The 14,473-nt window shown below is 40.3% G+C and overlaps 1 protein-coding gene across 2 annotated transcripts in view; it reads right to left on the bottom strand.

The window, feature by feature from the left end:
* Positions 1-10,739: 10,739 nt before the first annotated feature.
* Positions 10,740-14,473, bottom strand: part of LOC137266087 (diamine oxidase [copper-containing]-like) — a 39,029-nt gene continuing 35,295 nt past the window's right edge. For both annotated transcript variants that reach the window (XM_067801588.1, XM_067801589.1), the window contains exon 3: positions 10,740-14,294. In XM_067801588.1, the coding sequence (XP_067657689.1) occupies positions 11,930-14,294 (2,365 nt within the window). In that variant the 3' untranslated portion in view covers positions 10,740-11,929. The remainder of the gene's footprint in view (positions 14,295-14,473) is intronic.

The raw sequence follows: 14,473 nt of genomic DNA, 5'->3' as shown, positions 1-14,473 counted from the left end.
CCAGCAAGTGACTCTCGTTGGGCATAAACACATGCAAGTGCGCGCCATTCATCAAAACAGTCAGGTTGCCGTTTAAATCCACTGCTGTCAGATGAAGCTGTGACTGAAAATCTTCATGAGGGGTCGTTCTGGTCAGGTAACAATTTATTTTTTGCGAAATTTACACTGACCCTGAAATTCTGCTCTACATGCTCTAGGAATATACTAAACAAACTGTCGACTGATCGAGTTCATAGCGATGACATTGGGTGATTTTAAGACACTTCTTCCGATATTTGATATTATTGTTATGATCGGGAACAGTGAGTGAGTGAGGTTAGTTTTACGCCGCCTTTAGCACTATTCCAACAACCAGAATGGCGTAATCATGAATAGGATAGGATAGGAAATTTGTATAGAGCACATTTCCATGCAACTAGTACTTGCTCAAGGCGCTGGTATTTTTACCTCGATCATTGGATGTTTATCTCAGCTCCCTGGGGAGTATACAACTCGCTACCCCCGATTTTTTCGTGGCTCTCTCATCCTAGCGAGGTATCCAATTCACAGCTGGGTGGACTGGAGCACATAGTCACAGTATTTTATCCATGTTTACTGCACGTTGCTGTACCGGTAAATAGGTGTATGCACGTATTCATTGGCCACCGTCTGGTAATATACCAACGGATTTGCGGGTTCTGTTAAGTGCACAGGGTGGTGTACTGTACACTAGAGGTTGTCAGACAGACAGACAGACAGACATTTTATTCAGTAATAGGCCAGTGGCCCAAAATACAAACATAGGTATAATTAGAATTTACATGCGTTTATCTAAATACATCAGAATCTCTTATTTTCCCAACATTATATAAAAATAGGCATAAGTTTTTTATAACATCTATATTTTTTGAGGTCATAATGTTTATAAAACTGTGTTGTGATATAGGGTGTTTCAAATATTTATCCAGAAACTTTTTTCTTATGTCTAGGTAGGCTTTACAATAAAGTAAAACATGTATTTCATCTTCAATTACATACAAATTCTTTTGATAGCAAAAGTGACAGAATCTTGAATCATAAGGGATATTGTTGTATCTGCCAGTCTCAGAACAAAGTTTATATTTGCCGCATCTAAATTTTGTTAAAGAATTTCTCAAATATGGGGCAATATCTATAGAGAGATAAGATTCGACATTCAAGGTGGACTTAAAGAGTATATAATTAGAACACTTGGTTGTATTATGTAGCGATGAGAACCAGTCTTGTGAAAGATTATCAGATAGTCTTTGTTTAAAAACAGACATGAATACATCAATATTACCAATATCCTGTGCAATCCAGACAAAGCCAAACCCAAGTCTGTATAATATATTCTTGATATGAGATGCCCAAGTCGTTCGTCCAGATTCATCTAGTGACTTTAGCATTAAATAACACTGGTGGGGCAACCTACAACTTGGGAGAGTTAAAAGTCTACACCAATATTTAACTGCCTTTGACATATAAGTAAGCTGAAGAGGGAATCTGCCACATTCACCTAGTGCCATGTTGTTGCAAGTATTTTTACCAACTTTTAAGAAATATTTACATGTTTTTATCTGTATTTGTTCGATGATTTTACAGTGGGTAACACCCCAAATTTCTGAACCGTAGCAGAGAATCGGTTTTACCATAGCATCAAATATTCTAAAAAGATCTGCACATGACAGAAAACCTACACGTTTTTGGAATCTAAAGATAGCCATAACGGCTTTATTGGCTTGTGATGCAAGAGTAGTGTGAGCTTTAGTCCACACTAACCTAGGAGTAAACACGATACCCAAATACCTGTAGTATGAAACAACTTCCAGCTTTTGCCCTAAAAGAAACCACTTTTCATACTGTCTAAGGGGCCCACTATTTCTGAACACAATAACCTTAGTCTTATCAATATTGACCTTCATACCAGTGACTCGACAAAAATTCTCAAGGCCATGAATCTTCTTCTGTAGCTGGAATGCTGTATCTGAGACTGAGGAAACATCATCCGCAAACATTAGAGCATATAGGTTATTAACGTTAGGTGAAATAAATACACCACGGCCGCCAAATTGCTCCATACTTTGCATGAGCTGATTAATGAAGATAATAAACAGTTGGGGACTGAGGATGCAGCCCTGCCTAGTACCTATACTACAATCAAAATAGCTTGACAGACCTTTAGATGTTCTAACACAGGCTGACAACCTATCATACATTGATACCAAGATGTTATAGAATTTACCACCCACACCAACTCTTTTCAGACTTGACAGAAGAATTTTGTGATTAACTGTATCAAAGGCCTTAGAGAAATCAATAAACAGACAGTAGAACCTTCCTTTTTGCTTAACTGAGTATTTCTGAACCATAGCTTGAAGTGAGAAAATGTGGTCAGTGGTAGAATAATTGCTCCTAAATCCTGCCTGTGCTTCATGAATAATATTCTTCTCCTCACACCAAACCTGTAATCTACTGTTAAGAATGGAAGTGAATATTTTACACACTGAATCAATAAGAGAAATACCTCTGTAATTATTAGGGTTACTTTTGCCACCAGATTTATAGAAAGGACAAATAATGCTTCTGCCCCAGTGCACAGGAAAAATACTTTCCTGGAAAATCTTATTAAACAGCACTGTTAAGTAATTACTGATAAATGTCTTAGAAGCTTTAATGAAGTCAATTGCAATACCATCTGGTCCAGGGGACTTGTTTTTTGCCAGTTTATCAATGTGAAATAAGACTTCATTTTCGGTAATGTCACAGTTTAATGTTACAAGCTCTTCATCCTTGTAGACCTCTGAATTGATATCTCTGTCATGCACATTACCAGAACACTCAGTAAGAAGCCCTGAAAAGTGATTGTACCAGTTTTCACAACTTATATCGTATGTTCTGTCAGGTGTTGATATTGAACCTGATTGCTTTAGTGTTCTCCAGAATTCTCTTGGGTTGTTTCTCGCTGCCATAAGTTTTTCTTTTTGAATATCAAAGTAAGCTGTTCGTTTGTAGTTGAAAGTCTTCTTGAATGATTTACGTAGGGTTTTATAAATCAATATATCTAAGTTATTATCTCTATGGTCTCTCAGTGCTTTATATTTCAAATGTTTTAATTGTTCAAGTTCTTCGTCCCACCATGGGGGCTGAGGTTTGGAATTAATGTCATGGAAACCTGAAAATACCTTCCTATTGTGTTCTGCAGCTCTTTGGTACAGCTCAGTAAAAACATTTAATGAATCTTCAATATTATTACTAGAGGTTGTGACAACACGGAAAGAGTCTGCACACAAAACTGACTCCAGCGTTTTCACATCCGGTCACAGGTGCAACCTCGCTGGATCACTAGCCTGTCGCTTTAACCAGCTCGCCCACCGTGTCGTTGTGCGTTGAAATCCATAAGTGCATGGACAATGCTGATAAATAATATGAATTAATAGCTATTCCGTATATACTCTTAAACCTTGTTTGGGAAGCTTAGAAACTGAAGGAATTCTGTAACAAATTTCTGTCTCAAAATAACACTTCTGTCTCAAAGTAACATGTTCACTAGCATCAAATGCTACTGGGCGAATGCAAGGGTTTATTTATAGTGTTAAGGACCACTTCCTTAAATATTTCATTGGCGTATTTTTAGACGACAAATACATAAATTATGATTTGTAGGTCAAATTCTTCTAGGAGCCAAGCGCATGATCTACATGTTAAAAAGTAATAGAGATGTATGCGATAGTTAAAATCCAGCTGAGTTTCGATAGAAATTATCACTGTGGGGGCATGTATCCTTGCTCCAACGCTGCACTGAATGCTGAGCCCATGTGCGTACAGTAATCCGATCCTTCAGAGAGGCAAATCTACAAGCGTACAGTACAAGGACGCCAGTCTGTTAGATGAATATTTATCGTTTAAAGGTCACATGCAACCAAAAATGAAACATAATTAAAACACATTTATCCCTTATTCATGGCATATAATATACACTGCTGCTTCTAAAAAAGCAAATAAACACAATTATAAGCGTATAATCGCGATTCAAAAGTGCAATATTTTGTACTTGGGCTTTACGAAGCCCTCGGGAGACCGAACCCAGTCATAGCGGGTGGATATGCACTCAAGTGTAACGACGGCTTCCGATTGGCTGTTTCATTTGCTGATATGCTGAGGGTTCATTGTGTGTACAGAAAGATGATCTTTTTGATGGGCATTTTAGAAGTATAGCCAGTCACAAGAAAGTAAGATTCTTTATGGATAACAACTTCTTTTTGTGTACTTGATGCGTCGTTTCAGTATGGATTCATATACTGTTGTCAAACAAAATCATATACACGAAAAGAAGTCGTTATCCATGAAGAATGTATATAGGGATGTTTGGTTTGGAAAATACATTTTCTCTGAATTTGCGCTAGATCCAATAAAAATCCTGCGTGGCTGGAATCTGTCATTCGTCCAAGTACAAAGCAGGACTTGAAACTGACAAGCGTTTGCACCAGTTTCCGTCAGATCCAGTCATCCGAAAAAATGAATGTAGTTTGTTTGCAACCCACAGACATAAAAACATGTCATGTGTATCACACGTGCCTAATTACATAATGTGGCAGACACGGGACTCGGGTGCACGAGTCATAAATCAACTTATTTTCTTTATGTCGTATTGTCTGATAGGTGTTAAGTTCAAATTGCATGTGGTCAATGATTGAAGCTGTGTACTGCATGTTGTCTTTAGCAGACAGGCAGACAGACATATAGGTGTAAATAAACCAGACACTGAGCTTTCTCTGTGACAGAGACTGCTTACCACAATCAACAAGTTGTTTTACGTAACGAGTAGATTATTTACTTGTTTGTGTACACAACCAAGATTAGACTCCTGCTCACGACCTCAGACGCTGGGCATGCATACTGTTTCAAGCTCCGCGAACCTATTCACTGCGCATGCGTCATGGACGCAGCGCAGCACAGCTGCTGAAACCAGTTTTTCCCCCAGCGCTGGGGGGAATTTAGTAAAACGTTTGAACCCCGATTTCGCGGGGTTTTTTTTCATCGCGTTTTTTTCAACTTTATAGGCTGAATTGGCATTTTTGATGATTTGTTTCGGTAAGTGCATACCGAAAGGTACCAGAATCTGCAAAGTTGTGTTTTACGTTGCATGTGACCTTTAAACTATTAATTATTACCTTAAAGACTCATTTTGTCATCTCAATAGCAGTCTAACCGAGTAAATAAATACGATTTATATTCATAGAAGTAGATGATTTTGTGTTTTGAATATGCTTATCCAGTCCAACACGTCACCAGTATGTCCAACAAACGGTGTTGGATTGTTTCCATTGTTAACCATAGCATTATATTCAACAATGTATTTTAGAGACACTCCGGATAATGTGAAAAACAGAGGCTCTGTCTATGGTATAGATTAAAATGAGTAAGTGAGTTTAGTTTTACGCCGTATTGAGCAGTATTCCAACTATATGGCGGTGGTCTGTAAATGATCGTGTCTGGTGTAGAAAATCCAGTGATCACCAGCATGAGCACCGATCAGTTGGGATACGATGGCATGTGTCAACCTCGTCAGCGAGTCTGACCACCCGATCCTGTTCGTCGCCTCTTGTGGCAAACATGGGCTACTGAACACGAATTCTATAACCGGATCTTCAAGGGTGTAATGGATCAAAAGGAACATCGGTATATATATTCACGCCTTCTCACGACGTAAAATGACGCACTAGTTCCCAAATATGCTGTAATACAATCTACACTAGATAAAGTTTGTTAAAGCTTTAGTTTAAGAATTATAGCCTGGGAGTGACCCTGTCCCAGTATACCCCACAGGGCGCAAGGAAATGATATGCTCACAACTTTCTATTTGGAATTCCAGAGCAACAAATGCCGTATAGTTGGAACAAACATGCTCCTGTTTACTTTCAAGCTTTCAAAAGATTGTGTCCATCGTCTGTTCATGTCTACGCATTCACGCTCATGTTAGATTGTTTGTACTTGTACGCAGTACAGTTTCCGAACGGTGTGGAAATCATGTGAGAATAATCGGATTCGGGATCCGATCGCAAAGTGTTCGCAGCGTTACGACATTCGTAATCCTATGATGAACTATAGAGTTACGGCAGGTCGTAATGTTGCGAACGCTTTGTTGATCGGGCCCCAGAACACCTAATATACAGGTAGAAAAAGAAGAAGGCAGCATCTAGGTAATTGTAATTGTTATTGTCGTAACGTCCAACAGCGCCATTTTATACTGTGGTGGCGGTCTTGCATGTTGTAAGTCATGTCAGTGTGTCTTCGTGAAAATCGAGTTAAAATTGTTCTTCATCAATCTATGCAAGTTTGTCGTACGCGGCAACTAAGATGATTTCCTGGTCAGGCTTGTTGACTCACCCTGGTTAATGAGAGGTCCGGGAACCAGGATATCGCTGACTTGGTTGACCCGTGTCATCGTACACAAACTGCGTATATCGATGCTCATGCTGTTGATCACTGGATTGTGTGGGCCAGACACGTTTTAAGCGACTGGCGTCAGATATCTGGACTATTCCTGAGTGCGGAGTAAAACTAAACATGCTTAACCATTCCCAAGTGCCTTTGAGACGGTTCCGTTCCCCTCACACGATGTATGAAGTCCATTTTTCGTAGATTGATGCTCACGTCGTTGATCACTAGATTATCTCGATTATTTACAGACCGCTGTCATATAGCTGTAATACTGAATGTGGCGCTAAACAACCAACCAATCAGCTTTGTAGTCAGTCCCATACTAAGTCTTGAGGGTTGTGGCAAATAATGGCGTACAACTAAACTCACTCGCTCAGAGTGAGTGAGTTTAGTTTTACGACGCACTCAGCAATATTCCAGCTATATGGCGGCCATTCATAATCTATTTGAGTGGGTTGGTAATCTCGGACCGAGGTAAATTGCGACATACAGAATGAAAGAATGACAGTCTAATCCCGTCCATGCAATACGTATATTTTGTTTAATGACATCAGAGTGTATGGAAAATCTCTGTCATTGTTAGAACTATGATGTTGGGATTGTGTGATTCTCATTGAAATAATTGCATTGTTAGATGAAAGCAAATATTATTCACGGAATCAGATCTGCCAAACACATTTAATGTCACTCGTGGTCTGTAACAGCGAATGTTCCGAAATAACATTTACTCGCACTGAACGACCTCGGGAACAAAATCCTTAAATGCAACTCACTGTTAAGAATCCGGTCACGAGTACAAAGCGATGCCGCTTTGGGGTAGTATTTCCTTGTCAGTGTGTTATCAGGCATTCCACTGATCCTTCCAAATCTAGACAAAAGTCGGAAATACAATGGAGTACCCTCAAAGTCGCTGCCAGGTGTCGCGTCCAATTAGCATCGCTTTAAGCGAGTCTGTTCGTGGTTTTCGGGCTTTGATCAACACGATAATTGGGAAATACTTGACTTACAGAAGGATTGCACTGGTTATGAACGGGAGAGTAGTTTGCCTAATTAACAGTGTATAGTTTTCATCTTGAACAAGCTGGGCTGGACATTGGATGTAGAGTAACAGCTAGTCTCTGAAATGAACATATTTTACTGAAAAAACGTTCATAGTGAAAAAAAAATAATATAATGAAATGGAGCTTTGAGACTTTCTTCATTTTCTAGACTTGCCACATTTTCTAGACTTGCGTGGGCTTTCTTAGATATATTTACTTTAGGGTCTGTACGACAGACTACATTGGATACTGTGTTTCCATAGTTTGTTTAGCTCGGTGTGATCACAGAACATTTTTGTTCGTTCTCTTCACTTTTTGTTTTAAAACTACAGCAATATCTGGAATTCATGTAATATATTTTTTCGATTCTGCGAGCACTAAAAGCCACATTCAGTATTATGATACATGAAAATGCACCCTTTAAACACATAGAAATGTAAAATTTGTAATTAATGAACTATCCCACTATAACTATTTCGTGACGTTGGAATGAGACTGACAATCTCATGGGACTACATCTCAAAATATGCCGGACCATTTATTATTCTTCATATGTATGAATATTTTTTTTTAACAATACAAATTTTGTGGTATGTGTAATATTTGAATCTCAGGACTACTGCGGCTTCAAATACGAAGTAAAATCGGCAATACTAGATAGTGTCTTGAGTAGAACATCTTTATGTGTCTCGTTAAAAAATCTATATTCAGTGGTCGCCATGCCAGTTATATAAAAAAAAAGTTACGTTAGGGTGGTAGATAAAGGTCCAGAACTAAATTTTACTTTTCAAATATTTAGGATGGGGAAGAATTTTGAGTAGGTTAGTGATGAGAAAGATGAGAACCAGCAATTATTCAACATAGCATGCACTTGAATATTTTGTAGACAGAATTTACGTTACTCGAGTCAAGTATCAGTTTTGTTTAATATGGAAACATTGTCAACAAATGTCTGCAAAGTATTTTTGAAGTATATAAAGAGGTTGTTTGTGCAATTTAAGAACACGCAAGCGTTATGAAAACAAGTGTTAGATCTCGACGTGTACGCTCTGATTTCATTTATAGTTTATGTAAACACCCTCTTGACAGCTGAGGTTCTTTGCTCGTCTTGAGAAGCCATGGATAAGGTTTGTATGAAACTGCGTCCATTGCCAAAAGGAAAGTTTGTGTAGTTTTGGTGGGTACATTTAGCACCGTTTTAGGTACAATCGAGCGTCTTTCATGACAGATTTTAGAGCCTCTAAAATGGTGCTTTATATTTATCAAAGCTTGAAATTTAACAATAGGGACGTTTTGACTGAGGACATGCGAGTTTTATGGCTGTCAACCCGACTATTTAAACTTATGAGAACCACCCGTGAATATCCGAGTTAGAATATAAGTGACTAGCGGGATCGGTCGGGCTCGCTGACTTGACGACATTGCATCCCGGTTGCGTAGATCGATACTCATGCTATTGATCACTGGATTGTCTGGTCCAGACTCGATTATATACAGACCGCCGCCATATTGCTGGAATAATGCCGAGTACGGCGTAGAACTAAACTAATCATGAGTACGTCTCTATCGCACGTATGTGGTGCCCTTAAGTGCACAATGGTCTTGTGAATGTGACGCAAACACATAAGCTACCCCAATGATGAATATTAATGCTTTCTGTGCACTTAAGACCACTGTGCATTTAAGGGCACAACACACGCCTCGGTGTATATGCATACTCCATCATGTGAAATAATGAAATATGTATACGTTGTGTTCATGATAAAGACATTGACACTCATAAACTCCCATCCCTGTGTACATCAGTTGTAAATGCCATTGGAAGACCTGCTGGACATGTAGGTGATATGTTTAACCTTTCCACGCACCAGTAACAAAGGGATGCTGCTTATTCTTGGGCTTGTAAAATAGTTTTGCCGAATGAACAGTTAGAAAAGTAAGACATATGGATGTCAACGTCTTTATAGTGAGTAACATGGCGTTTCGGAGCGTGTGCTGGCCCCTTCATCATACACTCTGTAACGTCACGTTATTCACAATAAAGAAGTTGACATCGATATATCTTGATTTTCTTATGCATTCCACTTCTAAATGCCCGTCGAAGAGTTGAGTGAGCAGTTGATTTGCCTTTGCGTGTGTTTGTGACCGTGCACCCATAGGCAGGATACGACCTCACTTTCTCAAACACCTGATATCATCCTTATTATAGAGTGCATGATATAAACTTTATATAGTCGGGGCCGTACACTCGACTCTTCTTGTATGATTTGGGTTGTGTTTTCCCCAGGGAGTTGATAATGATTGTGTAATCTGAACTGGGTTCCTGCAACCCCGTCATCATAGTATTTCCTTGATTAAAAACCGAGCGTCTATTAAATGCTGTGTTGTGGCGTATCTGGCAGAGATACACACTTGAGCTCCATTTAACACCTCGCCTCAAGTAATGATGGAGTTTATGCACAGATATTTCAACTGCTGTATGCGTGTAAAATCATTCCGTATCCCTGCTGAACAGAAACATTTCTGTGAACGCTTATACTACGTTACCGCCCATGATCTGAGCGAACCATTAGCAGTAAATTGCATAGACGCCGCGTAGAGAGTACAGGCAAACTGTAGCGCAAATGTGGTTGCGCAGCGTAGAGAAAATGACCAGCTCGCATATATGAATACTGTTCATATTCTCTACGCTGCACAACCCCACTTGCGCTACAGTTTGCCTGTGTAGAGAGTGAAAGAAATGTTTAATTTTGGAAATACGGTATTTTCTTCCTATGTGGTGGGGTAGCGTAGTGAACAAAGCGTCTGCTCGCCACGGCGAAGGCCCTGGTTCGACTCCCGTCATGTTTTGTCAGTACAACAAATAAGCCAATTTCTCTTGTTCTTCTTTTGAATATTCATATCGAGGCACTTATTGATAGTTTATAGTGGTCCGAAGTTTTGAACCTCCAGTTCAAACGTGTATAACCTTGTCGCCTTGTGGTGTGCCCAGTACTGTTCGTGGTACAAGGGTTGGGAGGTTACAACGTTAAACGTTCTTCTTGTTAATGGCTCACGTAGACCGTTGTTCATGCTATCAATCACTGGTGTGGCTGGTACAGACTCGACCAGCCAGCGCCATGGTGCGTCTTTGGCTTAGGTTAGGGTGTGCACGACTAACTACTTCATTCAAAACATTGAAAACCTTGTTCACAGATAACACTGCTGAATAAATGAATGGCATGTAGGTTAATCCAGAGTGACTGAATGAAACAAGAAGAAATTTCCAAATGATTTTATTCACCATTGTGACAATATTATGACACAAACTGATGGAAATACCTTTTTATATGAATGAGAAGACATCATCTGATTATCTGATGGACATGTTAGATAGTTGGACATCATAGGTGGCGCTGCTGGCTCACCAGTCTGATGTATGGTGAATCAACAACCCGCTTATACATACAAGTGGAGACATTAAATGCATAATGAAGTTCCATGAAAATTTCACCATGAGATATTGTTCCCCTCATCCTTAAAAATATCCTTAAACTTGGAACTTATCCACAGAAAGACGTAATAGAAGTATGTTACACCGAAATGTCAAATGCCTTATAACGTGAAGCGCAGTCTGGATAGTCGAGGTTGATTTGACCGCTTTTGCAACAGGTACCATGAACAAATTGTTTCCTAACACTCTGTGTGTGTGTGTGTGTGTGTTTAATTTATCTTCTTTGCCTTTCAACCATGAAAGCTAATCAACAAAATGACGCAGACAAGGGCATTATAAATATATACATTCTGTTAAGAGCCTCCCAAATGGTTCATATTATCCCACAGCCAATATGTTATAACGGACAAGCTGTGGCAATATGAGACAATAGGGTGGGCACTGACATTCTTCTAGTGTTATGTATTAATGTGTGCACAATGAGATTGCATATTTTTGCATTCATTGCAGTAATTTGGTTTCGTAAAAGTTATGAATAAATATAACAGAAATGCGTTGACTGGTTTATCATAATGATTTCATTACATATTACTGATTATTACGTTTTGTTATGAAATATTACATTAGTAAACATACACCAGCATGTTTGACTAATACTTTGTCCCGGAATTAAATTTATCCTGTTTAAAATAATATATCATCAAAATATATAAAAAAAGAATATATTAATAAAAACAGAGCCACAAAAAACGTCTAATTCCAAACTGAGGCAATTCAGACATACCAAGTCTTTCAAACATAGAGTTTGATTCGATTCCTAATTTACGCTCTGAGGCTATAGTCTGGTCACTGCCAACACAAATTTGGATTAAACAGAGATGTTGTCATGAAAGTAATACATGGAAAGAAATTACAAAATGAAACATTCAGTTATATTCCATTCCTTAACAGTAAAACATCTAAACTTGAACATGATAGAAAATAACGCAACAAATATATTCATTGAGCAAGGGTTTTAAGCAGGGGATCTTGAGCCGTTAAACACACTGAAGGGGATCTCGTTAGCGAAACAGTTCGAGCCTTCCGCGACACCAAATGTGTCTATTTTGATTTCTTCATAATGAGCACTTGGTTGGGCGTGGACTGCATCGGAGACAGTCGTACTGGGACACTCGTCAAAGTAGTTGTAAGGTCGTAAAAAGATATTATACTGGTTTCCGGTTGTCGTAGTCGACGGAACATCCTCGGCGTGCGGTATGTGGTGTACGCCAGCCGTTAGCCAGAGGACAAGGTCCTCGTCGACAATGGGTTCATCGTTGTCTAAGAACCTTCTAAAGTCTACAACGGGGTCGAAGGGGTCATTTTGTGCGTAGATGGAGGAGCTTGTCTCTTCAACATCCTGGAATCTAGTGACTGCTAGCTGGTATTTGGACCACCCTGCCGCCTGAGTGACGTCAACGCCATCTAGGACGAACTTGCTCATGGCCTTGTGTTGAATTCTGTATCCTCGCTGCACGCCCCAGTTATTTTCAGCCTTAGCATTGTAGATGACGCTGTACCCTGGCTTGTCGAAGTCGTATTCTAGGATGGCATCCTTTTCAGTTTGTTTGTCTCTCTTCGTGAACTTCATTTGTGTTTTATTCCGGCCCGGATACCATGGATGGGAGATGGTCTCTGTTGAGATGTCCACTTTGGCGAATCTGTTTTTGGCTCCCGCTATATCCATGTCTACCTTATAATGGAACAGGTGTTGATGGAGAGTGGCGATGACGTCGGAGTAGATGAAGTTGCCATAGGCTCTTTCTTGTGGCAGACCATACGTAGACTGTACATAGCCCGTCAGAGATACTTTGATTTCCACGACGCCATTTAAATGGAAAATGTAATCAAATATATAATCATAGTTCCATATATTTGCTATTGTTCTAATAACGAGGTAGTTGTCAACAAGCCCACCGTAAAAGCCATATCCTCCCATGAAATCATTAGCGTAATGTCGACGCAAAGGTAGACCTGAATTTTGCTCGAATATACAGATGGAGTTCTTGTAATGTAATGGTTCAGCAGACCCGGCAAAATGATAGGCATCGTGGAAGGTAGCAGTGGCGGGACAGTCCACTCCTGGCATCAGTTCGAAAGACGAAGCTCCAAGGAGCCAAGACGTGTCAAAATAATTTGTTGAACCCGCAACGGGCCCATAGCCTGTGTAATACACTATCGCATCCTGAAGGCTTATTTCATAGGCTATTCTTTCGCCTTGGAATCGGATGTCAAACAGCTGAAGGCCAGTGGACGTTCTAGCTCTGAAGTTAAAGTTCCAGCCGAAGTATTGCACGTGTTGTCCATCTATGCTATACCTCCTTCCGTCTGGCTCGACCAATCGCGGCCCACGCACTGGCACGTCATAATTATTTAGTCCACGGCGTTTATACGAAGAGTATACGCTGTCGTATTTGTCCATGAACAGTTGAACCTTCTTTATACGATTCCTTCTGTAAGCGTCATCGAAAGCATTGACGCTGTAAAAGAGCTGTCCGTTATAAACCAGCTTCGTTACGGACCAGTCGCTAACGTTCACAGACTCGTGATTAATCTGAATTTCAAATCCCAGAGGATGTAAATAGAATCCTTCTACTCCTCTAAACGCCCAGAACCAACTCTTCCGTTCATTGCTTTTGATGCCTCTCGGTGCTACGTCGTAAAACAACATGCAGTCCACACCCTTAGTGCAGTTGTGGTAGCTCAGGCGGTAGGTGTCCATTAAAATAGGGTACAGCGTTTTAGTTATATCACTAATCATCGCGTACAAGTGGTTATATTCTACCTGATCCACTGGTCGACTGGTAAAGGGGATTGGTATCCGTCTATAGATTGGATTAGCTACGAGCCTGTGATACCGGGGCCTGGGAAGAGGACCCACGTGGTACTCCTCAACTCGCGGGGGATTCATGTCCCCACGATACAGCACCACCTTGGCAGCTCGCTCAGGTTCACGGTGGCCCCCATCTAAGTACTTCAACACCCCGGCTTTAATGGGAAGGTGCAGATCTATCAAATATATATAGCTGCTGTTTAAAATGGCTTTGTTGTACGGCCTAAGATCGAGGCCTTTCTGAGCTTGCATATAGTCTCTAACTATCCTCATTTCATTTGGCGTTAGGTCCTCGAATATACCCGGCTTGTCCAGGTTACGTGGGATGACCGTCTTGCCCTCTCTGCAGAAGGGTTTCTCTGACCGTTTGATAATGACGATGACGAGAGCGATGGCGAGTAGGATGGCGATGATAACAAGCAGGACGAGCATCACACGCAGACATTTCCACAGTCGTGATGATACCATGACCTGCTTCTCCGCCGACACCATGCCTTCCCCCATTGTGCTGGAAAGACATAGAAAATGGTTTGTCAATGAGTGAGTGAATTTTGTTTAACGCCGCTTTGAGAAGAATTAAAGTAAAGGCTGGGGACAATTATGGGAGTGAGCGAGTGTGTTTGGTTTCACGCCGCAATCATCAATATTTCAGCTCTATGGCGGCGGTCTGTAAATAATCGAGTCTGG

The sequence above is a fragment of the Haliotis asinina genome, chromosome 15, assembly GCF_037392515.1.
Source record: "Haliotis asinina isolate JCU_RB_2024 chromosome 15, JCU_Hal_asi_v2, whole genome shotgun sequence".
NCBI classification, from domain to species: Eukaryota; Metazoa; Mollusca; class Gastropoda; order Lepetellida; family Haliotidae; genus Haliotis; species Haliotis asinina.
Note: the sequence above shows the minus strand (reverse complement) of the source record. Positions and strands in the feature narration are given on the sequence as shown.